The sequence below is a fragment of the Melospiza melodia genome, chromosome 6 (genome assembly GCF_035770615.1).
Source record: "Melospiza melodia melodia isolate bMelMel2 chromosome 6, bMelMel2.pri, whole genome shotgun sequence".
In the NCBI taxonomy this organism is placed as follows: domain Eukaryota; kingdom Metazoa; phylum Chordata; class Aves; order Passeriformes; family Passerellidae; genus Melospiza; species Melospiza melodia.
Genome location: NC_086199.1, coordinates 18,191,622 through 18,219,059, shown reverse-complemented (window position 1 = coordinate 18,219,059; position 27,438 = coordinate 18,191,622). Strand labels below are relative to the sequence as shown.

General features: G+C 40.0%; 2 protein-coding genes across 5 annotated transcripts in view; one reads left to right on the top strand and one right to left on the bottom strand.

The window, feature by feature from the left end:
* Window positions 1–14,736, bottom strand: part of GALC (galactosylceramidase) — a 31,748-nt gene extending 17,012 nt beyond the window's left edge. Inside the window, 8 exon segments of the mRNA XM_063160156.1 lie at window positions 81–211; window positions 5,704–5,742; window positions 7,824–7,963; window positions 9,354–9,467; window positions 11,387–11,450; window positions 13,347–13,415; window positions 14,318–14,709; window positions 14,712–14,736. Coding sequence (XP_063016226.1) covers window positions 81–211; window positions 5,704–5,742; window positions 7,824–7,963; window positions 9,354–9,467; window positions 11,387–11,450; window positions 13,347–13,415; window positions 14,318–14,709; window positions 14,712–14,736 — 974 coding nt within the window.
* Window positions 14,737–14,807: 71 nt separating this feature from the next.
* On the top strand, window positions 14,808–25,625 carry GPR65 (G protein-coupled receptor 65). 4 transcript variants are annotated; one of them, XM_063160159.1, is made up of 4 exons: window positions 14,808–18,485; window positions 20,172–20,267; window positions 21,225–21,279; window positions 23,151–25,625. In XM_063160159.1, the coding sequence occupies exon 4, from the start codon at window positions 23,271–23,273 to the stop codon at window positions 24,303–24,305; it is 1,035 nt and encodes a 344-aa protein (XP_063016229.1). In that variant the 5' UTR covers window positions 14,808–18,485; window positions 20,172–20,267; window positions 21,225–21,279; window positions 23,151–23,270; the 3' UTR covers window positions 24,306–25,625. The 4 variants fall into 4 exon arrangements, with proteins under 4 accessions (XP_063016229.1, XP_063016228.1, XP_063016227.1 ...); XM_063160158.1 differs by lacking the exon at window positions 21,225–21,279 and having other exon boundaries at window positions 23,154–25,625; XM_063160157.1 differs by lacking the exon at window positions 21,225–21,279.
* Window positions 25,626–27,438: the final 1,813 nt, after the last annotated feature.

Sequence of the window (27,438 nt, the reverse complement as noted above, 5' to 3'; positions counted from 1 at the left end):
TTGTCTGTGTTAGTTATAAATAAGATGAAGACAAACTATAAACAAACCACCAAGAAAGAAGAAGAGAGAGAACCCCCTACCCAATCACATCGACCACTCCGTGGAGCTCAGAGTCAATCATCATGACAAAGGAAATGGGCTCCCACAGTCTATCGCTGGCTATGATCCTCACCTGCTCCAGACCATGCTTATCCAATGTGTACCTCAACAGCTTGGAAGAAAAAAAGGAGAGCAAAGAACAGAGAGAAGAAAAAAAAAAGTTTTTCAAATTGTCAAAACTTTATATTGGGAAAGGCAGCATCTTCTTCAGCACCAGCTGAAAAAACTACTATGCTTCAATTCATGTTTTTGCAACTTGGACAACTGTTACACCAAACAGAACATACAAGACTGTCAAGCACAAAGTGACTTCAAAGGACACCTTCTTCTTCTACCATTCTGAATTCCAAAATACATGATAAAAAGAAGAATTAAAAATGTTTTGTTCTTCTTACAGACGCAAAAGTACAAATAAAGACAAAGCATATCACATTTCATGCAAGATACTCTATTTGCAGATCAGTCACTTAGATGTTACAGGGCTGACAGGCAAACTATAAGATGCGTATGAACTTTCTGAACCTGAGCATTTGAAGGACAGACACCTAAATAACATTATCTTTCACTAGGTCAGCAAGAACTCTCTATGGTAGTTAGTACCTTAAAGTCAGCATTGCTTAAGAAACATGGTGTTCTTAACCTTGGTGTTTTGTACTAACCTTAATTTCTTGATAGATAACAAAACCAAAGTTTCCTGCACAGGAAAACTTAACACTTCATTTTTTGTGATCAGTGGTGGTGGGGAAATTGGGGAAAAATCTGTATGACATTCAAGAAAAACCTCTGACAAAAAGAACTTCCCTTTTAAAGAACAACTAAAACATGTCTGTGGTTCTAAAGGCACAAACAAAAACAAGTTCTCCTGTCCTTGATTCTGCCAAGCTCTTAAAGAAGCAAGAGCTGTACACAGTCAGTGCATTCATTCTTCAAGCTGTATTGTCATGGAAATCATTACTAAAACATTTCCTAATGCACCTGTTGAGCTGCAAGTCTTGCCTAACCTAAGAAAGTTTTTTTTAAGTTTATTTTAGACCAAAGGAGTTACTCTATGCTGGCACTATCATCAGGATTTCTCAAGCAGCCACCTTCAGGTGATTGATGTTTACAAACTCAACACATATGAAAGCACTTTCTTTATAAAATCCTCACTTAACTGACTTGCTATAACCCTTTAGCCATGCATTCACTTAAACTATGATGAGCATATCATACTTCCTTACATACAGAGAATAAATGGGACATGAGTGACCACAAGAATGCTCTTATCTCAGTAATGTTAACAACAGAGATAAACAAGTTAACAAATGTAACACAAGTGAGCAATTTGTATCTGCACAGATAATTACCTCTGGGAACGTGTAATTTTGTAAAAACTACATATAATTTTGAGAAACCAGAGTTTACAAAAAGAGCAGAGCAGCAGAGTAAATTGCCAGAAGCAAGTAAAAAAGTGTATTATGGAACAAAAGTGAAGGTAAACAGTTGAGTTGACATTTGCTGAAAAACCAACAGAAAAAATTGAGATAGGCTGTATTAGTTTACAAACTTTGGGTGCTTGTTTTTACTTCTAAGTTACTGTCAGTGCATGCATTGCTAATATTATCTGTTATCAGAAATTAAACAAGAAACAGAAACTTCTAGCTCTAGTATATGACCAGAAAAATCTCAGCTGCAGCCACAGAAAGTCCCAGGGTGATAAGTTCCACTCTGAAAGCTCAAGTTCACCCAAAATGAAAACCAGTTGCAGACCAAGAATCCAATCCTAAGGTTTTTCTGACCTGGAACATGCACATGCAGATTAGTTAGAAGTTTCCTGTCATTTGCTAGTGCTAAGAAGCCTAAAACACAGCTCCTAAATGGACACTTGAAAGAAATGATAGAAGAGTGACAAGGTCAGCTTACACATGTACTAAACTGAAAGAGAGAAAGACAAGAAAGACTAATCCATCACCACTGTACACAATGATGGAAAAAATGGAAACAGCTAGGAAGTATGAAACAAGAATATATGACTCTTGAAAATGGAGAGGAAGACTTAGAGATAGGAAGGGATGTTTAAAAGGCCTCCCTTCTCCCACACTTACCCGACTACCTCAATAGCCTCATTAAGATAGGGATCAACTATCATCTCATTTGAGATGCTCCAATCTCCATCCGCAGCGATGATGCCAACGTTCCACAGACCCAGTCTGTCCAAATAATGTCGGAGCACCTTAGTAACAGACAACACCACGTAAAGTACAGCCTTCATCAATGAGGCAACATGAAATTTAAGACTGAAAACAGGAACTTCAGAAGGAGTCAGTGGAAGCCTCTATTTACATACCAGGACGGATAAGAAAAGTTCTCACTTCCCAAACAAGAGCTATGGTGGCAACTAAGACGAAGTTAATGGTAAGTATTTTTAAAACTGAAGGGTTACCTCTGATATTGAGATGGTCATTACACAAAAATGGGCTTCTCATCACTTGGATAACTTTTGACACTGCAAGTGCACACAGATATGTGGAGGGATAGCATGTAAGAAAATAAAGATAGTGCAGAAGGTGATCTCACACCTGAGGAGTTGCAGCTGTACTAACCACCAAAGATTAGGAACAGACCTGCCCTTAACAGGCCACAGCTGTGTCCAATAAGAAGATGAGTGCTACAAAAGAGTGGGTTAGCTGGGTGAGGGGAGACATGGAGTTTGTTGGCAGTGCTGTGAGGAGCTGTCCATGAGAAATCACCAAGAAGGTATGGAGCTTTTGCAATAAGATGACAACACATATATTACACTTGGACACTCTCAACATACTGACTCCCTGGCATGTATGTAATTTGTTACACAAAATAATGGATTTATCATCAAGACAGTCATGTTAGGCTAATCTAAAAGTCACAGCTGGCTAAAATGTGGAAGTGGACATACATCCCCAAGTAATCAGAAGCAAAAGTTAACCTGATCCCCAAAAAAGTACATTGAAAAAACAGAGATTGAAGTTTTAAAATAGAAAAGACCTATCCATGCAGCTCTCTACAAGAACAGAAATCTCTGCCAAACACTGTCCTGTTCAAGTGAAGAGCACCTAAACATTTTTTCACTGCCCATTTTACTGAAAAAAAAAAATATCCTTGATGTTTTAAGTTTAAGTTTAATATTTACATTTTCCCACTACTTGGTTCTCATGTTTCACTAACTTTCAGGGAGAGCAATGAATAAACCTAGAATTGCATATTTACAACAAAACTAAGGGCAACCAACTTTGAATTCAAACATGCCAGCAGTAAAGAATTCCTATTCTGTCTTTCCAGGTTCTCTTACTTTACTTTCACTGTTAAAGATGATAAACAGCTCACATTTGTCTGTGGAAATTCTTAGGTAAAATACACTCATACAAAATATACTCAGCCTTAACAGTTAAGAACAAACCACACTTACAGAGAGAGGGCTGGTGCTATCTGAAAATTCAAACCAGAAATCTAAAACAAAAAATTAAAAAATATATTTTCAGCAGCTTGTACAAACAGCTGCATCTGAAAAAAACCCAGTCCACAGTCTAAATTTTTTTTCAATTTTCGTTATAAAAGAATGATGCACTGTGTGCATGCATGCATAAAAAAGATTTTGCAACTTGATTCAAAGATCAGTGGGCATGAACCCTCAAATTATTTCTTGTAATAGCCCTCAGGCAATGTGAAAAAGAATAGGGAACATTTCTCTTTTTCATGTAGTCAAGTAAGGACAGAAATAAATGTCTAAATGTTGATGACAATCAAAGCCTAGATCTAAAACTAATTAGGACATAAAACTTACTAAGTAGAAAAGTAGCAATGAAGTTCTGTTCAGCTGTTTGAAACTTTTGAAACACAAAGTCTACAAAAGAAAAATTCATAATACTAGAAGGTCCTTGAAATTTAAAGCATTCTAGCTACCTAGACACTCAGAAAAATTGCCTAACCACAGAGACAGCTCAGAAGAACAAAATGAATGATTTCAGAATTTCCATGCTGAAAGAGAAGTACCAAGGGCACAGAACTGCATGCACCCAAAACACACTCCACATTTGCAGAACAGCTCCCTCACACACAGTATTCATATAACTGAAAGAACAGGATTTTCTTGAACAAGAATTTAGCAGCATTAGAGTCTCCATTTCTTTCTTCATTTTTTTTTCTGCTTATTAAGAAACATAACTAGTGCCTTAGAGGATGAAGTATTTAGAATAACATTTTACAAGTAAAAACTTATCCAGATAATGAAGAGCTTATCTGTGATGTATTTAACAGGAATTACAGAAAATGTTTGGTGTGCAGCAGTACATTTCAGTATATTGCCCTCTTGCAAAATGGCAAACAGAACTACAGTGCAGAGGAGAGAGGTGGTGCCAAGTGACACTGTAAGAGAATGAATGGTAGAACAGGTGTTCAATAAAAAACCTCTTATCAGTTAACAGTGGAAGGAAGGCCAAAACCTTTCAGTAAATACTTGGGTGATTTTATGGTCAAATTTTAAACTAAATATTCAGCTCCAGAAGCCAATTCAACAGTGTTCAAAAAGCTATAAAGAAGGATGGTGGCCCTAGACTCAACAGTTTGTTCTCCATATTCTTTCTTGCCACATGAGCAAGCCAAGACAAGCAGACAAGAAAGCCCCAAGGTGACATGACAGAGATTTGAGATTGTTCAGCCTGAAGAGAAGGTTTTGGGGTGACCTAATTGCTCCATTCAAATACCTTGAGAGCCCACAAAAAAATACAGAGAGGGACTTTTTACAAAAGCATGTAGTGACAGAACAAGGTTGAATGGATGGCCCCATCCCTGGAAGTGTTCAAGGCCAGGCTGGATGAGGTTTTGAGCAACATGGTCTAGTGGAAGGTGTCTCTGACCATGGTAGGAGGATTGGTACTGGATGATCTTTAAGGTCCCTTGCAACTCAAGCCATTCTATGATTCTCCGAGTCTTGTTTGCTTTTAAGAAGAGGTAATGCCATTGTGTCTTAGTCTCAAGCAAAAACAAGGAAAGGAACAAAGCAGGAGCTTGTGCTTAAGATCTCACCACAAGGCAGTGTAACAAACAGAAGAGAGTTTTCAAAGCAGGGCAGGGGGCACTGCAGGAGCATTCAGTAGTGAGAAATATTACAGCTATCTTAAGGTTGTTTATGTGAAACACTATGTTCTTCCAGCTTTTTAGAACAAAAGGTACTGAATTTTGCAAAGTTAAAAACACAAAGCCTTTACTGTGATTTAATAGCAATATTTAGGGTACTGTTATCACAGAACTTAGCCACAGAATTTTAGGCAATTCTAGATCTTGGACTTCTAGCTATATCCAAGCTGGTATAAAGATTATTTAATTTTGTATGATAGTAGCATCAACTGAAGCTTCCATAAAAATTTAGAAGCATTTAGCATACACTGACATGCCCAAAGTTCAAAGTAACAGTTTCAGACAGACAAAATAAACAATCTAGATATCTGAACATGTAATCTTTCCATGCATGCAACTACAAGAAACACAGTTCAGTAAGTGACATAGAATTATGGTCCCTTTCCTACACAAATTCAGAAAGCTAATTGTTTGTGTACAGTACGACAAGCACTTTACAGAAATAAGAATACATACCTTAATGTATTTGCTACTAAATGCCCTTTCATTCCATATCTATAAAGAGAAAGTAAAATCCATTTAGAAAAATCAGGATACGTCAATGGAGAATTAAAAGATTTCATTTATATATAGGTAAGATTATAGAATCCATTAATCAGCTCCATGGTTTCCGTGTGCTAGAGGGAAGTGCTGGCTGATTTTGTTATCAGCTTTTCTGGGGAAAATTCAGTATGAAAGTTCATAGTGGGCACTTGTTTATCTTTCTCTAAGGTCTACTGATTGCCTTCTCGCTGACAAGAATGCTAGAGCTGCTTGAGCTCCACAATGGCAGCAGTGTTACATTACCAATGGCTCCACAGTTTGCTAGGAATCATTGAGAAACACGTTGTGGCTTCAAGGTGTGGCCGAATGAATGGGCCCCTGTTGCAATACATGGGCACAGGAGAGCCAGAATAACTAACATATTGAACAAAATCTGTGAAGCTCACTGTTCTAACTTACACAGGGCTACATCCAAGCTTCAACACAAAAGCATATTTTAAGTAAACAGACAGAAAATGAGCTAATTTCTAAATTTTCCATCTTTTATGGAAAGAGAGTTTAAGCTAAACACAGCTGAAAATTCAAAAGCAGGAGCACTGATTTTCCATTCTACCAAACCCCCTGGCCTATAACACACATAGGCAGAAACCATTTTTCTTTCTTTTTGAACTGCAACATGAACACTGTGACTCCAATAAAGGTTTAGCTTAGGAGTAAACACAATTTATTTTGATATTTCTACATCTTCCTATAAATGCTAACATGAAACTTCAAGAATGAGTCAATCAAAACATTACTTAGTGCAAGGCTCATCTCATCATAAAGCAAATAGTGATACACAACATGTACTTACAGCAAAAAGAGTGGTAAAGACTAACCAAGTACAACCATAATGACATTGAAATTGTTTTGACAGTTTCTGAGCCTTCACAGACCTCTCAGTGTTTCCCTGCATTTCAGATTATATCCACAAAGAAATGAGACAACATGTAATATCACATTGCCTGGATAAGCAGAAATTACCTTTTCTTAGAAGGACAGAATTTAGAAAGCTAATTACTGTGAAGTAACAACACTGAAGTCAATATTACTCAAACACATGAAGTAAGCAGAACATACTTTCTACTCCAAGAACACAGGGCAGAGAAAAAATTGTAACAGCAATTGTTCTTCCTCTCCCAAGAACTGAAGTGCTGAAGTATCCCTATGTTACCCACAGTGCAAGACTGACCCAACTGAAATAAGCCAGCAACACCAAGGGGGATGCATTCCCCAGGAGATACAGCAGAGATCCTGACCTTCCCACATTGCAGCAGAAACATCTAAGGGATGGGAACCACAGTTTTAGAAGCATTGTTCTGGACTGCTGAAGTGATTTTCAGCTTTTCTGCAGTTAAATTTCTCATATCAAAACATTTAGGACTCCAAAATAAGTGTTCAGTAAGTATAGGATTGATTTTAGAGAAACCCTAGACACACTTTCTTGCTCAAATAGTGAACTTGAAGAGCTTTTTCAGATTGTCTGCTTCTCTCTCTCATCTCCAATTTATGACATTTTTTTCTCAGACATTCATTCACTACTTCCCTATATTGCAGTATAGGACACCGCAATTGTTGTACTGTAAAACATGAAGTTTTATCTACTATAAATGACTCAGGTAAAAATGCAAAAAGTTGTAGAGGACTGCTCCTCTGCAAAATAACAACCATACTTTATGCTAAGTCATGCTAGCTGACTTTCAAACTGTGTTAACTGATGCTTTTTGTTATGTGGTAACTGCTGAAAGGCAAGCAGAACAAAAGGCAGAAAAGGAAAAAGAACTCTCAAGTTATTTGGTAACTGTTTTAGAACTGGGAAGGTAGGAACCACTTGACACTTCTTCTGCTTTAACAACCATCATTTCAGGAGGACTGTAAACTAACACTACTGTCTTTCCCCTGCTAACAGTACAAGATGAAACTGCAATTACAAAAAAAATTTCTCTTGCCATCCTCCTCCTCCAATCATCAACAATGAGATGCAAGAGCAAGATTTTAGGAGTGAAGATAGATAAAATATACATAAAATACACAAGAAATTTTGCTTTACTGACCCCAATATAATCAATGTCCAAATCATGATACTGTTTTGCTCCTAATATCCAAGAAACAATATAGTAAGCAGTGATATCTGGATAGTCATAGGGCCAATTTTCACCCTTCCCTATCCATCCTGGAAATGCCCAAGGTAACCCTGGAAAGAGAGAAGAAAAACAAACCAATAAGGCAAGTGGTTGGCTAACATTACTCAATAAGCTTAAAGAGCAAGCTGTAATTTGCTCTGCCTGAAATTACGGAACAAATATGCACTTGAAACTGGCTTGGTTCCAGTGAAGGCAATGAAATGTAACTTCTCCAACTGCAGAGCATGGTCTAATACCAACTATGATCAAACAATTCAAACAATTAATAGCTGCTTTTTTTAATGAGCTAGGAAGCATTCATTACTAGAGAACAACTGACTACATATAATTTGTCAGTTTTATGGTACTAGCTCTAACTAGTTTAAAAATCCAAAGATTTTAGGATAAATATTTACAAAGCTACAGCAAAGGTCAATACAGAACATGAAAAATTGTTTATCTCATGAACATGAACTTAAGAAGACATGATGATCTGATGATAACAGAAGGAGGAAGATTAGGATAATGAAAAATCATTTCCAAGTCTCAGCTGTTCACTGGATCTTGTGGTAAATAAGAAAAACAAATTAATCTAACCAGATGCTGCTAAGCATCCAGCCAACTTGTATAAGATACCATAAGCTAATTTAAAAGTAAACCCTCCTTCCTTTATTGAGAGCTTGATGTGAGGGAAGAGGGATATTATTAATAATTACAATTAGTCATAAATAGTTGGCCTAACAGAACATGACTGGCAAATCCTGCACCAAGCTTTGCTTCATGGCTGGATATGATAAAGCCCCCTGGAAGTTGAGGAAATTAAGACATCTTTTAACCAATAGACTTCTTACCTTGTTTCATGTGAAACACATTTGTGTTTCCAAAATACAAAAATACAGCCTAGGGTTCCACACTTGTAATGTCACAACACACACATAACCCACAACCAAAACAGGAAGAGAGGAAACTCCTCTTACAACTCAACTACATATGTAGGACATATCAGAAGGCCAAAATCTTCTTCACTACAGTGAAGAAGAGGTGTGTGATTGTTTTATAATAAGAACATTCAATCAAATGCAGTGTGTGTAAGAGTTACATATTTATGCTTGCAGTAACTTTACTTTATCCCTCCCCATTTTTTTACTCAATTATTCAGAAATTCATCTCTCATGATAAATCAATCATGTTCATTGCTGCAATATACTAAAAGTATTAGTTACTTAATAAAAGCAAATTATGAGAGATTTGTTATCTTATGCTTCTTGTCAGGATGTTGTGCTGCAGTAACAAGGTAAAACACAACAAGCATCAAGAAAAGCTTAACAAATATTAGAGATTATATTTTGTCTACTGCAACATCAAAACATCTCTCCATTAAAATGTTAACTAAGGGTCAGATAGGTAATTTAGTCAGGGGAATAAAAAGGCATTTAAATGTAAAAGCTCAAAGCAATTTACCAATCAGTTTAATTTTGGGGTTCCTCTTCTTGGCTTCCTTCATCAGCCACCATTCGTAGCCCCGGAAGTAGTTCTCGTCATTCTCATAGTGCATATGGGAGGGTTCAGTGCCATCTAGGAAGGAAAGGGACAGGCAGCTCACAATTATCTCCTGTGTCACAAGCTGTTACACATCAAAGTTTGCTGCATTGCTCACTCACATAGCATGCAGGCACGTATCTGCTACATGGTTCACAAGTTCCTTGGTATGCATTTCAAAGCCAAAGGAATAGAGGGAGGTAAATGCAAGATTTTCTACCCTTTATTCTTAGCATGTTAACTTAGCATAATTTTAATATTTTTATATTGAAGAGGTTTTGCCTGCTTTTAACATCAGATGTGGTTAACTATTAGGCATTTTCTATCCCTAGCTATGATAACACTAAACCTATATTTGCTGTTGTCTCATATCTTGATACTAACAACCACTAGGAATGTTACAGCATTAAGATTAAGAGGAAAAAAAATCATTATGCAAGCAAGTTATCTCTAAACCAAAAAACAAACAAAAGAAGGTTATAGTTTGTTTCTTCTGCACAAGGCCAGGGAGAGAAAAGAAAGGAACTACCATGATCTTTTTCAATTACAGGAAAGAGGTTGTGGGGTTTTTCATTTTTACAGCAAAATACCTAGTTTATAACTTTCATGGTGCTCTGTGACTGTAGGAAAAAGTTTTGGAATTTAACACTAGGTGCAGAATTTCCTCAGGCAAAGGTAAACAAACTAGAAAGGTGCAAAAGAATCAGTGTTGCATGGGAAATCATTACACACAAAAGTCAAGTAACAACTTGTACACATGACTGCAACAATTATGCAACTGATTTCAAATTGTATGCAGAGACCTTTCCTAATAAAACTTTGTTTAAATGAAGTCTGCTGAAACAGCACATTTCATCACAGAAAATAGAATTGATTTTTTTTACTTTACTAAAAAAGGTAAGGTAAGTTTGTCAAGGACATAGAACAATTAGATTGCAAATTTAGGCTTCAGATCACATTTCAAATGAACTCCTGATCCCACCTCTCAGGCCAGAAGAAGCGCTGCAGTCTAGTGCATTGATATATATGCATCTTATTGTTCTTCTTTTCAAAACTGGACCATTACACAATGGGACATGTGACAGTCTCCTGAGCCAGCAGTAAGAGAGTTTGAAGAGAAGGTCTGTGCATGCCTCAAGAGGATTCCATTCCCTCCACCCAGCAATTCACTGCCAAGCTCTTAAACCCAGCATAGTACTTTTCAGCATGTTAATTTTTGTGAGGTAAACACAAGAATGAAAAACAGTATCTAACTATACAAAACACAGACATTACAGGAAAAAATGTGTATGTATACAAATATATATATATACAAGTATAAAATCAAATTCTATGCTATTTATTAACTGTGTCTGATGTGGCCAGATTTACTTTAAGAAAAATACCAAAAAATACCAAAAAAAGATACAAGCTGTAGTCTCTGCTTCTCAGCTTTTGGTCACAACAGTTACTAAATAGTTCCTCCTGTATGTAAATGTAGTTAGATAGGCTAGGCAAATTATATCAAGACATTTTCATTTGCAACTCTTCCCAGGAAGAAAAAAAATTCCTGCCTACTGGAATTGGCTATTCCAGCCAATGCCACTCTAGTGAAACATATCAGCTAATTAAACCGAAGCAATGTAACTGTTTCTGATCAGATGCATTTGCATTTCATGCTTTTAAGCTACAAACGATCTGGTATTGCCAAACTTGTGCGTGAGAAATGCTCTGCAACTCAGAAACCTGCAATAGGGGGGGAAAAACAGAACTCATTTGCTCTAGAATGGAACCTATTAACCATAGGATAGTGAGAACTGCTTCCAGAATGTAGGTGTGAATCTCTCTTGTACAAGCCATTATGGATTACTGCAGCTGAGCTCAGCTATCTCCGTGCCTCAGCTCCCTGTGCAGCACACGTTACTTACAGCATCACTGAAACCAGAAGTCAAATGCTGCTCATGCAAAATCCATACCTGTTGACTGTGCATCACCTCCAATCTCTACCTTGAGAATATGTAAAGATGCACCAAAATTTGGCTGTGGAAAGAAGAGACAGAAAAACAGATAGAATCCTGCTGTTAACAAGAAGAACTTAACAAGAGGTAAGTTAGTGTACAATCTTGAGCATGCTGAAAATTCCTTTTTTTACTTTTTTAAACACCCATTATAAATGTAATAAGAGATTATATGAATTTCTGCTCTTCAAAAGAAAATCTTCCAGGATAAATAGTACACTGATCTTTAAACAGTTTTATTGACTCTTGCAGCATTAACAACACTCCTCCACAACTATGCAGATTTTAAATAGATTATGCTCAAGAAAATACTAAAGCACTGCTAAAGCAGAACACAGAATACATGGGGAACACAGCAGTATTTTAATGTTATTAGAAGCCAAACTTGTTTTCTTTTTAAATCAAATTATTGAAGTCAGTATTTTTTATTCTTGTTTGTAAAGTGTTACACTGCTTATGTGAAAGAACATACATACAGGTGAGGAATAATCTGGAAACTACAGACAGATAGGCAAGAGAAGAAAAAACCAACCGCACTGGAAAACAATTGGCAAGTCCACCATCCCCCTCCCCTGGCATCTGGCTGCTGGACCCAAATATAAAACTCAAGCTCACACAGGTGATTTGACTGCCAATGTGTTCTTCCAGCCATTAGTGGCTTAAGAGTTGCTCAAGCCAGAAGTTACAATTAATCATTATTTTAACAACCACTAATAAGCTGGCCTCCTCCATGGAATGACCCAACTATAATTTTGGTATCTAAAAAAAATGTTTTAAGATGTAAGAATGCAATTTGATTTTTAAAAAATGCTGCATACATGACATGCCTTTTTGCTTACAAGTCTGGGATTTTTGTTTGCTTTTAACAACAAACTAACTATTTTCAATTTACCATTTCTCTTTTTGACATTTTTTTTTGTTTTAAACTTCTAACACATTTGTTCTCCCATTCATGAAAGTTGACTGACACTAAAAGACAAGGAGAATGAGGTAAGGCACACCCCTCCCAAACAAGACAGTTTAAGAGGTTTTGGTAAAAGAGTATGTCAAAAGTTCTTTGAAAATCATGATCTCTCTAGATTTTCTGTTACCACATGCCTAATCAGAACATTCATATTAGTAACACACAGCTTTAGTCTCAAAAAAAAACATCAGCTTTGGTTCCCCAGGCACATATTACACCTTACTCTATCCCTGAAAATTAATTCTTTAAACTGCATGGTAAATTATTCCCCTCCAGCCATCTGGATTGCATTACTTGAAAGTGACATGACATCCTCTTCCAGCAGAGTAATTTACAGTGCCAAAAGCAAAACAAGCTATTAATGTCCAGTGCAATAATCTTACCATATATTAAGTTGGGTAACTCTGCAGGTTACACTTGTTAACTAACACAGCTTCCAAACCAATGAACTTCCTACACCTTCTAGTCACTGCAGTTGTACTTGAGACTACTTTAGAATAGATATGCTGTTACAAACCTGCAGTCTGCACAGTCATTTTTAGGGTATGGCAATCTATCTGTACTCCAAAAAAATCCAAACTGTCTCTAAGACCCCCTTGCTTCAATCACTATGAACAGCTAAACACCCCATTTTAGCCACAGAAACAACTTATGATTTAGCCCCCACAGATGATCAAATATATAGTTGAACACATTTTCGAAAACATATTTTCAAAACACATTGTGAAAACGCAAAAGGGATTTTCACAACAATATGAAGAAACAGTCTCCTGAACAAAAACACCACCTAAAATTTAAGGTTCTGATAACAATCATCACTAAAATATATGCTTGACAACATAGGATTTTGTCTAATTTCAAGCAGCATAGAATATATTATAGGAGTTCCCATTTTACACAGTAAGAAATTCTGCATTAAACCAAACGTTATTGCAGCAGTGAAGGCAACTTTACCTTGAACAGGTAATCTAAAATCTCGGAGCGGTAAGGTTCTGGGTAGTTCACCAGGAGTCTAGATGTGGCCTAAAACGGAAAGAAAACGTGAAAATGTGACACGCAACTTTCAAATGTTTAGCTACATCCCAGCTTTTCATTCTATGCCTTTCACAGAGCTAATAAACCTACAAAAATAATTATAGCATCAGGAACTCAGCTAAGCCCTTCGTAACTTGTTTCTAAACCTTCAGCTGTGCCTTTCTGGTTTCACAGGTTGCAACTGCCTTGTACTCCAGTTACCTGGAATTTACTGAAAACAGAGTCCAAAGAGCAGAGAAACAAAGGGATCACACGGCTTTATGACAAGCAAAAGGCAGCTCCCTCCCAGCACCATTTCTCCTGCTCTACTCAGCTCTCCCTGCTTTGGCTCACCATATGCCACAGCAAGGGGAGCTCACAGGGCACACAGGTGGGAGGCCAAAGAAAGCATCTCAGCAGCTCGAAAAGTGGATAAAAGCCCCGGGAATCTCACAGCTCTGCTGCCTGGACCACACGATAGACGACGAGCGGCTGTGGCTTATTTTAAAACGTAGGGACTACTAAGACCCTCTGCACAAAAAGCCAGCCCGGCTTAGCTCTCATTCACCAGCACCCAGGACACGGCTGGCCCTGGGCACCCCGAAAAGCCACGGCACAGGTGGCGCGAAGCGGAGCCCGGCTCCATCTCCCCTCAGCGGCTCCACCGCCCGCACCGCTCCCCTCAGCGGCTCCACCGCCCGCACCGCTCCCCTCAGCGCCCCCAGGCCTCCCCCGCCGAGCCCCGCTCAAGTCGTGGGGCTCTCCCCACACCCCGCCAGTCCTCAGGGCTCCCCTCCGCGACACCCCCGGCCCAAGCCACCACACGCTCCCACTGCCGGGATGCCCAGCCCAGGTGCCCCTCGCCGCGCCGAGGAGGGTACCAGCACCGCATCCCCAGCGGAGCAGCTCACCCCGCCGCCGCTGACAGCTCCGATCCCGTCGAACTCCCTGCCCAGCCCGTTGGCATCATCCAGCACGTAGGTGGCCGCCAAGAGCGGAGCGGCACCGACCCTGGGGGGCCCCGGGCCGCAGCTGCAGGCAAGCAGGATCGCGCCCCAGAGCAGCGCTACGCAGCCCATCCCGGCCCAGCTCCACTCCCGCGGCCGCCCCGGCCCCCGGCGCCTCCGCACTGCCCGGCAACGCGCGCACGTGACCGCGCCGCCCGCCTGCCCCGGGGCGGGGCGGCAGCGCCCGGCACCGCCCAGCGCCGCCGTCCGGCTCAGGGGAAAGGAGGGCGGGCAGCCTTGCCAGCCTTTGTGGGCAGCCCCGCCCGGCTGAAGGCTGCTGCTGCCATTTTGAGAAAGCGAGCTGGTGAGGCGCGTGTCGCCATGCTGGAGTTGGGCACTGAGCCGCGAGTGAAGCCATTGCGGGGCCATCCTGAGTGCGGGAAAGCCGCGTGGCTGTGAGGCGAGGCGGGGTTTGTGCGGGGGGAGCGGCTCTCGGTGCAGTGCGAGCAGCCGCGCCTAGGGGCTGAGTCAGGCTGTCCTTTTCGGGGCCTCTGACTCTCCTTTCTGGGGCCTGCTGCTTGGGGCCTCTGGCACGGCACGATACTTGTTCCGGGCGAAGAACGGCATTTCCTTGTGCGTCTTTCATTTCCAGGCCCTCCCAGCCCCTCGCAGCCAGTTTCCTGCTTTTGCGCCGCTCTCAGGCTGCCGCCCAATGCCCCGAAGGCTCGGCACGAAGCGGCGCTGTGAAGGAGCACATTCCAGCCCGCCCTGAGAAGGATCCTGGGTCGCCGCAGGGGCAGATGCTGGGAGCGGCTCCAGGCCCTGCCCGGGGAATCCCAGCTGGCTCCAGTTAGATCCGCAGCTCCGTCAGCAGGGAGGATCCCCAGAGAGGGATGCTGAAAGCTGGGGTTAAATTATGATGGGCTGAACGTGCCTGGTTACACCTTCAGGGGTGCGCAGTAGGGCAGCCGAGCCGAAATGAGAGGAGCCAAGGTGGTGCTGAGCCGCACGCCAAAGATTTCCGTGAGGATTGCCGGGGATCGCCCTCACACTCCAGCTCATACAAGCATGCGGCTCGGAGGAAAAGTAACCCGGAGATCGGCGATCAGCTTGATTATCGTAATGGGGATCTCTCTTGTCTATTGATCTCAGTATTTCATAAGAGATGCTTCATGTGCCTAAAGGAGGAATGAGCCATGAGGGGATGCAGTGGCTAAAGCCCTGCGTTGTGTAAGAGCTGTGAAAAACCCCGGTTTTGCACGCATTCTAACCATAAAGAATGCTGTTATTCGAGCCTCGGTCACTCTTATTGTCACTGTGTCGCTGCCACTCATTGAGGGATCTATGTCTCAGTGATGACATTGCCTGACTGACGTTTCCTGTTTATTTCTTTTTAAATAACAATACCGAGCACTCACAAAACATTTTGCACTTTACAGCAATATCGAGTATTAGCTAATGAGCCTGCTCACACCCAAATGAGCTATATGACACCATTATTACATGCAGACAGTCAGAATGACTTCCTCAAGGGTATTGTGAGTCAGTGCCAGAGGTAGCATTATGCTCCTGGTCCTATTTCACATTCATTCCAGCAGACTGTAGAGCTTTGCACACCTGGAAGGTTTGCAAAACCATTATAAATTATTAATTGATTCATTTTGATAGTTTAATTGGTTACTGCATCATTCTATTTCATGTAAAAGGCTTCAGCTGGGAAATTCAGTCTCTTATTCACTCACAGGATCCTAAAATTGTCAGTTTTCAAAACTTGTATTTGCAATCCTGTGATGTGCCAAGTGCCCACCCTTTTCAGTTGGTACAGGCAAGCATTCTCATAATCTGTTTTGATGGAAGGAAAAGTATATTTTGGTGTGACTCTGTCAACTTTCATTCTGCATCTTGACCTTGTGTTGAACCATTTTTTTCTTTACACTGAAAGGAATGAGAAGGAGATGTCTCCAAACAAACTGTGGGCCAGATATGGAGAGGTGAAGGAAGCAGTGGGGGGGACCATGAATTCCATAGGAATTCCACTAATTGACACAGACTCTTACTCACTCAAGACTGTCCTACATGTCTGGATTTAGAGAAAAAGAACAGAGACACAAGGAAAAAGAAGAATGAGGGGGGTATACATTAGAAGGGGATATTACACATTTTGGGAAGTCTGTACCTCTCAAGTGCCTCAGCCAATGAGGAAAGAGAGGGAAATTTGGCCAGGAAATTAGGATAAAAAGGAGGCTGCATCCCCTAACAATTTTGAGAGACCCCATGAGGAATGCCCTTTATTGAAATAAAGTTACTGGACTCCTCTGTCTTCTTTTTGGACATTAATCGACAAACATCAGAGGTTTATTTTCCTGTCAACACCTTTGTTCATGGACCCTTTGTAAACTCAAATTTAAACAATAAACTTATTGAGGACTTACTCATTGCTTCTTTTCTAGATAAGATCGTTTTCCGCTGTTAATGCTTTTCTGTTTTAGGGTTGGGGTATTATGCTGATAATACCTGTTGGTTTTGGATGACTGATCTAAGATACTGTGTATGTCCAGATCTCACAAAAACCCTGGAAAATTGTGCTGCTTACATCAGAAATTAAATTTTTGCATATGGACATAATTAAGAATTTATTTTAATATACAGTTTTACTTCCAGAATGCATAAAAGGCATCATCTCCTCTCTTGCTTCCTTTGATCTTTCGATTCTGCTGTCATCACAGCAAAGAACTGTAGAGATGTTCCAATTTTGTTTCTCTATTTCTAATAATTATAAAAACTGTTTTTTCTTTAGCAAAGTATAGGAATGCTCAACAAAACAGCAGAACCAGCATACTGGACACTTAGTATGTACAATGTTAGGAAAAAGCACATGGAGAGTGATGAAACAGGTCTTCATGTGATGACTTTTCTCTCAGTGAAAATGAAGGTGTGACTGAAATTTATTTTAGAAATTTATCTAAGCAAGTGTTCTTCCATTCACCAGACAGGAAGGGGCTATTATTACAGTTTGAGAATGGCCACAAGTGTTGGATAATTTAGGCTTCATGTAACAATCAGATCGGTAAAAAACTATGGATGAAAATGTCACACAGACTGGAAAAAGGGAACCAAATCTGCATACAGTGGTTAAATATTATAGAGCTGCATGGTATTCTCAAGGAAGTCAATATGCCCCTATTTTAGAACTTTTCAATTTGTTCTCTTTCATTTCTCCTTAGCATCTGAATCATCAAACGATAGTTTTGGTGTTACTCAACAGAGGGACATTTCAAGTGAAATTGTACCCACTTTCTTAAAGCAGAACAGAATTTAAGAAAAATACAATAAATTATTCTGATCACAGAGAGGGAAAAGAACCATGCTCGTGTAACAACTTTCCATCAGTCTAATTGAATAGAATTATCTGTTAAAAGAATCACTCCCCTGAAAACTGCATCAAATCTCAGAGTCAGTTTATATAAAAATATAAATATGTAACCTGTCACTATGCATGAAATGCTGTTATCCTTTGTTAACTAGAACTATTCATTAACTTCTCATAAATTCTGAAAATACTTAATTCTTTTTCCACAAACTCCTAAAGTGATTGTAAAACATTTTTGAGCTCTTCTCAGGTGGATTCGTATTTGATTCTGTGATCAGATTGTAGGGAAAGGCAGGTGAGGTCCTTCAGTCAACAAAAATCATACACATTTTGAACTTAGACAAGTAAACACAAATCAAACACAGCATTTTATTTCTGTGGATTGGATTATCTGAAGATCATGTCTCCTAGATAAGGAGTGTATAATATACTATGCTCATATAATTAGGCAATATTTTAAATTAAACTTTTATGAAGTCTCTAAAAGTATTCCTGTATCTACTGAGGTTGCTTCCCATCCTTTGTTCATCATCTTTTTTCTCATGGGTAAGCTTAGATTAACAAGGAATTGAGGACAGGGAAAAAAAAAAAAAAAAGGAAGCAAAACCAAGAGATGTGTGAACTGGTGCCTGTTTATCTGCGAGCAGCTTCCTGTCTCTGTGTGTGATCAAGCAGAAGCAGACACTTTTCTTAGAAGCAGATAGGGGTGACACTGCCAATGGCATAACGGGGACCGCTGCACGGGGACACGTGGCGGCCAAGGTGAGTGCTCGGGAGCCTGGGACGGGTTTCAGCATTCTGGGACAGGTTTCAGCCTGGCCCTCCCAATGGGATGCTGACATCAGGCATCTGAAAGAAGGGACAGGAAGGGGGCTGGAAAAGGTTGCTGTGGGAGAAGGATTATTTCAATCCCAGCACAACCAAACCATGAGACTGAGGCAAAAGTCATCAAAAGATTGAATTAGGAAAGACATGCCTAGGATTACGAAAGAAAACTTGATTCATTGTTTGTTGTAATAGCATTGTCATGATCAAGCTGCTGTTGATTACAGAAGGGGGAAGAATGGAGAAGAACTGTATTTGGGGGTGAATTTTCAACACTCTGAGCTGTCCCATCACTGCAAAATGTGCCTCAGACCTCACAGGGGGTTCCAGTAACTCTTCTATTAGTGTTCTCCAGACACTGTTAAGATACCTAGTGGTATTTATATGAATATGCAAAATGCTTAAAACTTAGCAGAAAAATAAGCTCTGGTAAAAGTAGCTTCTTTGAATGCCATGTATCATGTATGTGAAAATATATTGTACATATTTCTGTATGCATAGAGGAAAACATGACACACTTAATGATAGAGCAAAATAATACTTGCCTGCATGGCCTACATTCTAAAAAAATGTGGTGTTTTTTTTCTATTTGCCCACATTAAATGAATGTTTATGCTCAATTAAACAATCTGTAAAGTATATCTTTAAAGGCTCAGCTCTTTTAGACCTGTTTGAGTCTCTACAGAATCTCATGGAGACCTGTGGGTGAAATTTAATGTTGCATGAGGAAAATTGCTGCTAATTTTAAGCAAAAAAGGCCATGTTTCTGAAAGGCATATTTCCTAAACGGTGAAGTTTTTCAGAATTGAGATGTAAGATCTGCTCATTAGGTAAAAAGAATTAGCTATGGAATATCCCCTGTACTTGAAGAACTCAACTTGGCAATAAAACTTATTTTGACAACACAAAGCAATCTACTTTGTTGAAATTTCTTAAAGAGAAAAAGGAAAACAATCTATCTTTCCATCTTATGATTGATATACAGTATCACCAGTACAGCAGCTACTGCAGTAGCTCACACAGCATTGTTCCTTTCTTCCCTTACAAAGCTCTTTACAGATAGGACTATGGAATATCCTTTTGTATTTAAGCTTATGAAAGTTTAACTTTGTACTTTGCAACTTTCAAAATGTCATAAATGAAGAGACCACATAAAGCTCTCTGTGAACCTGAAGGAGATGCTGTAGAAATGTGTTGATACGAATACAGTGTATAATGACTACTTTTCACTAAAAAATCTCACAGGGTTCCTTTATAGGCTTGTTTGCATACAGTACTTGAAGCATAACATTTCTCTGGTCCATTTCTCTAAATTTTTTGTCTTAGTGACTCTTCAGAAATTCTGTACAGTAGGTTTTCTGTAGCAAAATGACAGTCAGGAACTATGGTAATAATTGATTAACGTGTCTAAAAGAAAAAATTACTGTTAAGAATTTTAATATTTTTTTATTTGAAACATCGCATACCAAAACAAGTCTGTAAAATAAGTCACAAGTATATGGAATTAGTCACAGTAGGTTTGGACCATGAAAGTCAAACCATTAAACCATATCATTAAACCAAAATTCCTTGACAGTTAAAAAAGAATATCATTGGAGAAAATAATCAAATGTTATTTTTTAGGATAGCTGTAAGCCAATACCATCCTCCTAGGCAAAGCCAGCAGGTGTGCTCAGTAGCAGAGAGAAAACCTGGGAATGCTTCAGATCATGCATTCAGGTAAGAAAAAATCATCTTGCATTACAAAGTCCTAATTATGAAAAAAGCAACTCAGCAAGAAAGTGTGATATGGACTACTTCCTCTGAAATGAGGCCCCAAGCAATTTGAGTGAAATGTTGTAATCAGGACAAAGTGGTGCTTTCTGCTTTTATATTTCTGTGCAAGAAGCTGCAGCATGTCTTGTGGTAGGCTTCCTTTGCTGGCTCTTTGACACATTTAAGTATAGGTCATCAATACTTGCCAGAATGACACACTTCTCGTTATTGCCATCACTGAAAGCATGTCCTCCTGTAAGTACCATCAATGTGTCATCAAAGTTCAGCATGGATTACCTGGCAGTGCTGCACAGCCTCCAGGCTGTGTTCAAAGGAGCTAAGGAACATACTGGTTAAGAAGAAAAGAAAGCAATGGGGTCAGTGACTTGTGATTATGAAGGACAGAAAAAACTTTCTGAGGTGAGAATTTTCATGTAGTCTCAACTCACTTCTTTGAATTTTATTTTTAGTGTCCCAGCCTGCCATTAGCCAATGACACTTTCAGATATTAGTTCCTTAAGGCAGATGGCAGAAGAGCAAAGTCTTGCCTCAAAGAACATGTGGTTTATTCAGATAAGAGCAATATAAGAACAAGTGTTTTACCTTATCATCAGTAAGATCAACAGAGTGAAATTCTTAGAAACAATGAGCTAAAATGAAAAAGCTGAAAAAAATCCAAGTGGTATGAGGAAATTGGCGTGTTGGTCTAAGAGTAGATACAAAAGAATCTGTTATGGGTAATAAGAGAGAAGTTGGGAGCTTACAAATTTGGTGAGTCTGTAATACAAGTTGACAAAAGAGAAAGAGTTTATGGGGGAGGGAGAAGAAATTCCAATTTCTCAGTCACGAGACCAGGAAACACTGCCTCATACACTTGCTGCATTACACACATGCTTCTGAAAGGGCATGTTTCCCTCTTAGACATGAGGAGACCTGTCACAGGAAAAGAGATGCTAAAGTGTGATTAGGAGAAGAGGTAGGTATTTTATCTTTCATTCATCTGGTCTGTCTGCATACATTTGATTACTCTTTGGTGAGAAGTGGGTCACAAAACCCTGGGATCCAATTTCTAGAGCTAGATTTTTATTTTGTGATACTTACCTGTACTGATAAGCTTACAATGCCTTATTTACTGTTTGGTTCTATAAAACCAAGCTGAAATGCAGACATCTGATGCTTGTCTTAAATATAGACACTGCATTTTTTTAAATTAGTCATCATGCTGATGGGGTTCCTCAATGGACCAAATTGGCAAGTCCTTCTCAAGAATTTTCTTTGGCTTTCAAGCTTGTGAATGAGTTTAGCTCTAGCTAATCATTTAGGCAACTTGATCAAATAAGGCAGGGGCAGGTGAAATTGAGTATGTGTTCTCTGGGTAGTTTTGTCATTACTCCTTTTTTTAATGAATAATAACAAAAGAGGTTTTTTTGTAGGCAAGAGATCCATATAATAACCTCTCAGCACAGACAATAAACCTGGTTTGAGTTTTTCTGATAAACCCATAAACACATCCAACCTATAAAAGGCTGATTTTTTCTTACCCCGTGGCAATGTTTTGGCACACGAGATGTGTTGCATTGGAGTTCTTTCCCACGTTACAACAGTTGTAGATGTGCTGTCTTGCAACCTACTCATTCTTCAGCCTCTTCTCCTCTGCTGCAGGCTCAAAGCACAGGTCAGCCATCACAGCAGTCTCTCAAGCATTTAGTATATTTGGCAGTATAGCTGGTCTGCAACTAATATTTTCCATTCTTGTATTTCCTGAACGTAATAGTTAGTTCTCTAGAGAAGGGAACTGCCAAGTGTCAGAGCTGTGATACTATCAGTGAGTACCAGCTGTCTCACAACTACAGTTGTACACCCTTTCTTACCCTTTCCTCACCCTTTCTAAAGGTCAGCTCTTCTATGTGTTCCTAAGGCTCACACACACAACACCTCCAGTCCCACTGCTTTAGTCAGGGCTGCCATTTTACTGATATTTTCATATTGAAGCTGTTGATAACCACAGTCCTGGAACTGACTGAGAAAAATGTAATTGCTAATGGCTTTATGAGCTCATGCACCACAGCTGCAATTTTTAGAGGGGAGAAGTGTTAATGATAAACTCTGCTCAGTCTCCACCTCACATGTTCACCCAGCAGGATGTGCATGCAGGAATCCAATAGCCCAGCAGGTTTCACATGAGGATTTCTGGTACATGCAGTGAGCCTTGCTGGAAAAGCACACTTGATGGCAAGTTCATGTGGGATCACATACAAAGGAGGAGAGAGGAAGCAGGAATGTGTGAGGATGCAAACAAGACAAGAGTGATTTGCAATACATACAGAAAGATACCAGACACACATTTTCCCCTTCTGAGCAGATTCCAACATCCAGTGGTATCTGAATCCCTGTATTTCTATCCTTGTCTCTCCATTGCCTTAGGGGGGAGGAGGTTGTTTGAAATAAGAAATCTGCCATATTCATATGCCCAAAGCAGTGCTTACCATAATAACAGAAAAGGCACTTCTGTTATTTTATTTGTGGTCCATTTTCTGATCTCCTTTAACTGTCCCACAAGAGAGACCCAGGATTGCAGGATAGCACCCCACTCCTAGAAAAAGTGTTTTAACTAGTCATCCTACTTCTGCTGTGGAAGCTTCTAAGTAACCTTGACAACCTTAGATTTTGGGTTCCTCTTCCTATGCATTCCTAACTCCAGGAGCACTAACATCCTCCGATCTCCTAAAAAACAGTTTCTTTCTTCTAGGAAAAAAAAACAAAAAACAAAAAACACCACACACCAAGAATCCCATAAAAACAACAGAAATGTAATAGCTGACATTTTTCATTTTTCCTTTTTGGTAGCAGACAGCTGGAATCTTGTCAATCAGGTCCTGAAGAACTAACAGATGACAACCCATCTACAGCAGGGGGTTCTATTGCACCCAGGCTGGAATTATCTCAAGGGTGCTACCAGGGTGGACAATGAACAACAGCAGTGCATGCCATGATGATCACACCCTGGATAAGTATTTGTTTCCATTTGTGTACAGTGTTGTGATGATGATCAGTATTCCCATCAACTGCATATCCCTCTATGCATCTTGCATTCAGGTGAGGAAAAAGAATGAGTTAGCAGTCTACATCTTTAGCCTGTCCCTGGCTGACCTTTTGTACTCCTTGATTCTGCCTCTGTGGATTGATTATGCCTGGCATGGAGATGACTGGAGGCTCTCTGCCTTGCTTTGTCAGATTTTTGCCTTCCTTACGTATATGAATTTCTACACCAGCACTGCGTTCCTTGCTTGCATCTCTCTTGACAGGTACCTGGCATTAGTTCACCCCTTGAAGCTCCAGTACTTGCGCACAAGAAGATTTTCATTGATTGTCAGCATAATTGTTTGGCTTCTGGAAAGCATCTTTAATTCTGTCATATTGGTGAAAAAAGAAGTATTCAATGATCCTTGCAATTTCACTAATCATACATTATGCTATGATAACTACCCCCTGGAAAGGTGGCAGGCGAACATAAATTTATTCCGGATATGCTCAGGGTACCTGGTCCCTTTGATAATCATTTTGTTTTGCTACCATAAAATCTACCAAGTAGTGAGGTGTAACCAGGCCACAGTAGATGAAGAAAAGAAAAAAGTGAAAAAACTTATTGTGAACATCACTGTTAGTTTCATTGTTTGCTTCACTCCTTATCATGTTGTACTGCTTATCCGCAGCATCAGAGAACCTACCTCTGACCCACATCTTTTGTTGCTGCTGTATAAGGTTTACAGAGTCACACAGGCCTTAACAAGTTTGAATTGCATCGCAGATCCCATTCTGTACTGCTTTGTGAGTGAAACTGCATGGACAGAGATAGTGAATTTGCTCAGGTATTGCTTGTGCCTACGAAAGCGTGGGGAAGACCAAGTGAAAGGACATGTTCTGTGCAGTTCTGCTACAAAAAACACTGCACTGGTCACCTACAGAAGTTCCTGTGAAACACAGACGGTCAAAATTTCCTAATGAGCACATGCAAATGGAAACTGGATAACCTAAAAGGAAAAGAAAGAAAAATTCTTCTCCTAGGAACTTGTGTAACTAAGAAATGCCCCAAAAGTCAGAGATACCAGTCTAAACAAAACCAGGAGCTGGAGCCAATAAGAACTTACTATAGGGTCAATGAAATCAATGGAGTATCAACACCTATCTTTCAATCACGTGTGGTATATAAATCAGTGACAACAAACAAATGCACAGTCAAGAAGGATGGCTGTGACGCGCTGACAGAATTACTGAGGATCTCCCACAGAACTGTCTCCTGTGGCAGCTTGCTAGCCAGCCTGTACTAAGCTGGGGGAAGGCTGAATTCCTCTTTGTCCTGAATAGCAAAGGACCAGACAGAGGGAGTGTGGTAAATTTCATGTTGTGATTTATGCTGCTATGAAGGTTCTTGTGTTTCACTAAAGACTCCAATTCTCCTTTAGCATATCCCTGAGACCAGAAACTTCTTAAAATTGTTTACCCTGCTGTGTACAGACACTCACCTGCACTTAAGATTTTGTTTTCCTTGAAAAATATACGGTCTAATGTATAGCTGTATGTCATGCAGTTTCATTACAATACCAGTGGTGTTTCAGACCATAGTTGAAGATTCATTAATTCAAGTGCCTATAAAGAAGTGAATTCTAGCCACCAGTGCTTTAATTTGGATGAAAAATTTCCTGATACATGCAGGGGAGGAAGAGGATAGAAAAGTGAGGTTTCAAATCTCAGCAATGTAAAGGGCCAGCCTTCAGAGTTGCTTATTGTGACTGAAATCTGGAGTGTGGTTCTGTTTTCTAATTCAGTAGAGTAATGTTTGTATCCATTTACTTAACTGCACATGGAGGCCTCAGCTAGAGGTTCCAGGACTCTCAGTCTGGCAGTTTTAAAAAAATTAAACAAGCTAGCCAGAAATACTGGCAAACCAGCAAAGAGCATGAATGTACCAACAAACAGTAAGAATGGAAGCAAAAGAACCCATACTTTTAAAAAGTTGGTGTTAGCGCAAATCAGAAGTGCAGCTGTTAATTCAGGACCTGTTCATGTGCAGGCAGAAGCAGCTGCCTGGCTCCCTGGTTCCTTGTCCCATCCAGACACCTGACCCTCTGAAAAGAGTTAAAACATTACATTTTTTTCTCTTCTCACAACCTTTTTACTTTTTCTCAATTCCCAGGAAAAATATTTGGTTATGGTAGTTTCTTTATTTCATAGTGGAAAAATTTTGACCAGCGTTTTTCAGACCTTTTAGGTCTGACATTATGTGTGGAGGATGTGCATAAAGTGATCACAAGCAATATGATATTTCTTATGAGAATGTGCATCTGTGTTTAAATAAAAAATTTCTCCATTGCAAAGAGCATTTCCATTGTTTTCATGAGTTGCTGCGTATGTCTGTACTTTCTGGTAATTTCACATTCTGAAACGGGACCTTGCCAGGCTGTGCAAGCTGGGTTTGTTCAGCCTGGAGAAGGGAAGACTTTGGGGTACCTAATGACAGCTTTGCAATCCTGCAAAGAGGATATTGGGAAGATGGAGCCAAGCTCTTCACAAGAGCTCATGGCAGGAGTGGTGTGTTTTCAGCCTGGCTGGAAATTAGGGACTACACAGCCACTCACTCAGCCCCTTCTGTCCCCCCACAGACAGGTGGAATGGAAAGGAGAATCAAAGTAAAGCTTGAGGGTTTAGATAAGAGCAGTTTTATAATCAAAAATAAATTTTAAATGTATAATAATGGTCAATTATAATAATAATGATAATAATAAGGGGAAAAACAAATTATGCACAACACAATTGCTCACCACCCACTGACCAATGCCAGACCCCACTTCCTGAACCCAGATCAGCCACCCAGGTTATCAACTGGGCAGGACATTCTATTGTGTGGAATATCCCTTTGGCCAGTTCAGGTCACCTGTCCCAGCTATGCCCCCTCCCAGTTTCTTTTGCAAACCTCCTGACTGGCAGAGCATGAGACAAGAAAAAAGTCCTTTACTTAGGATAAACACTTGACAAAACCAAAACACATCAGTGTGTCATCAACACCATTCTCATTCTGAATTCAAAACACAGCACTGTAACAGCTATTGAAAGGAACTTAACTCTACCTGAGCTGAAAATAGGACAGGGAGGGACAAGAAATCATGTATGAAACTTGAAGCAAGAAGGGTCAGAGTTGATATAAGGAAGAGTTTCTGAGCCATGAAGAATAAGCTGTGGAGCAGGTTGCACCAAGATGTTCTGTGTGCTCCATCCTCAGCAGTTTCCAATACCCAACTCAACAAAGCTTGAGCAACATCTGACCTTGTAGGTGACCTTCCCTTTAGCAGAAGGCTGCACTTGAGATTCCCTGAGGTTCCTTTGAATCACAATTGTCCTGTATTCCTGTGGGTGATCACTATTCTGGCTGCTGCTTTCCTCCCGGGAAAGTTACATTCCCTTCTTTTTTGTTTCCATTTACTGAATTCCATTTTGATGTGGGTTTGTGTTTCTGATTTGGGTGGGTTTTTTTCTGTAGTTCCTTCTCATATATGATGAAGGAAGAATTATGCAAGCAGCAATGTAGGTTACTTAATCATGATCTTTTTCCACTGCTGACCTATGTATTTTGCAACAGAATGCGAAATTTCACTCTGGCATTGAAATGAAAGCAGAACCAAACTTCACTGTAACTTCATGGAAAAAAGAACTCAGTGGTTCATTTTTAAATCTTTCACATGTCATAAAGGTTGGAAAGTTAATTCTATTTGGGCTTTAAATTTAAAGAATTCAAGAATTAATTTAAAGAATAATGAAAACTGAAGCTAAGCAACAAAACTGAGTCAAAATAAACCTCTGTGTCAGGGAGTAGAGAGAGCTGGCAGCTCCCCAAGGGGCAGTGAGCCAGGAGCTGAGGGTGACAGTCAGGCAGACTGGGCAGCATTGTCACCAACAAGCCACAGTCCCATGGCACCCAGCGAGGCAGAAAAGCAGGTGTGGCCAGCTCTGATCACTGGACAAATCTCTGGTGACAAGGCAGGCCACAGGTCAAGCTGGGAAGCCAGGTCAGGAAGGCAAGGTTGGGATCAGCAAGGTACAAGGCTGGATATGGCAGCACCATGTCAGCATTGGCCTGTGC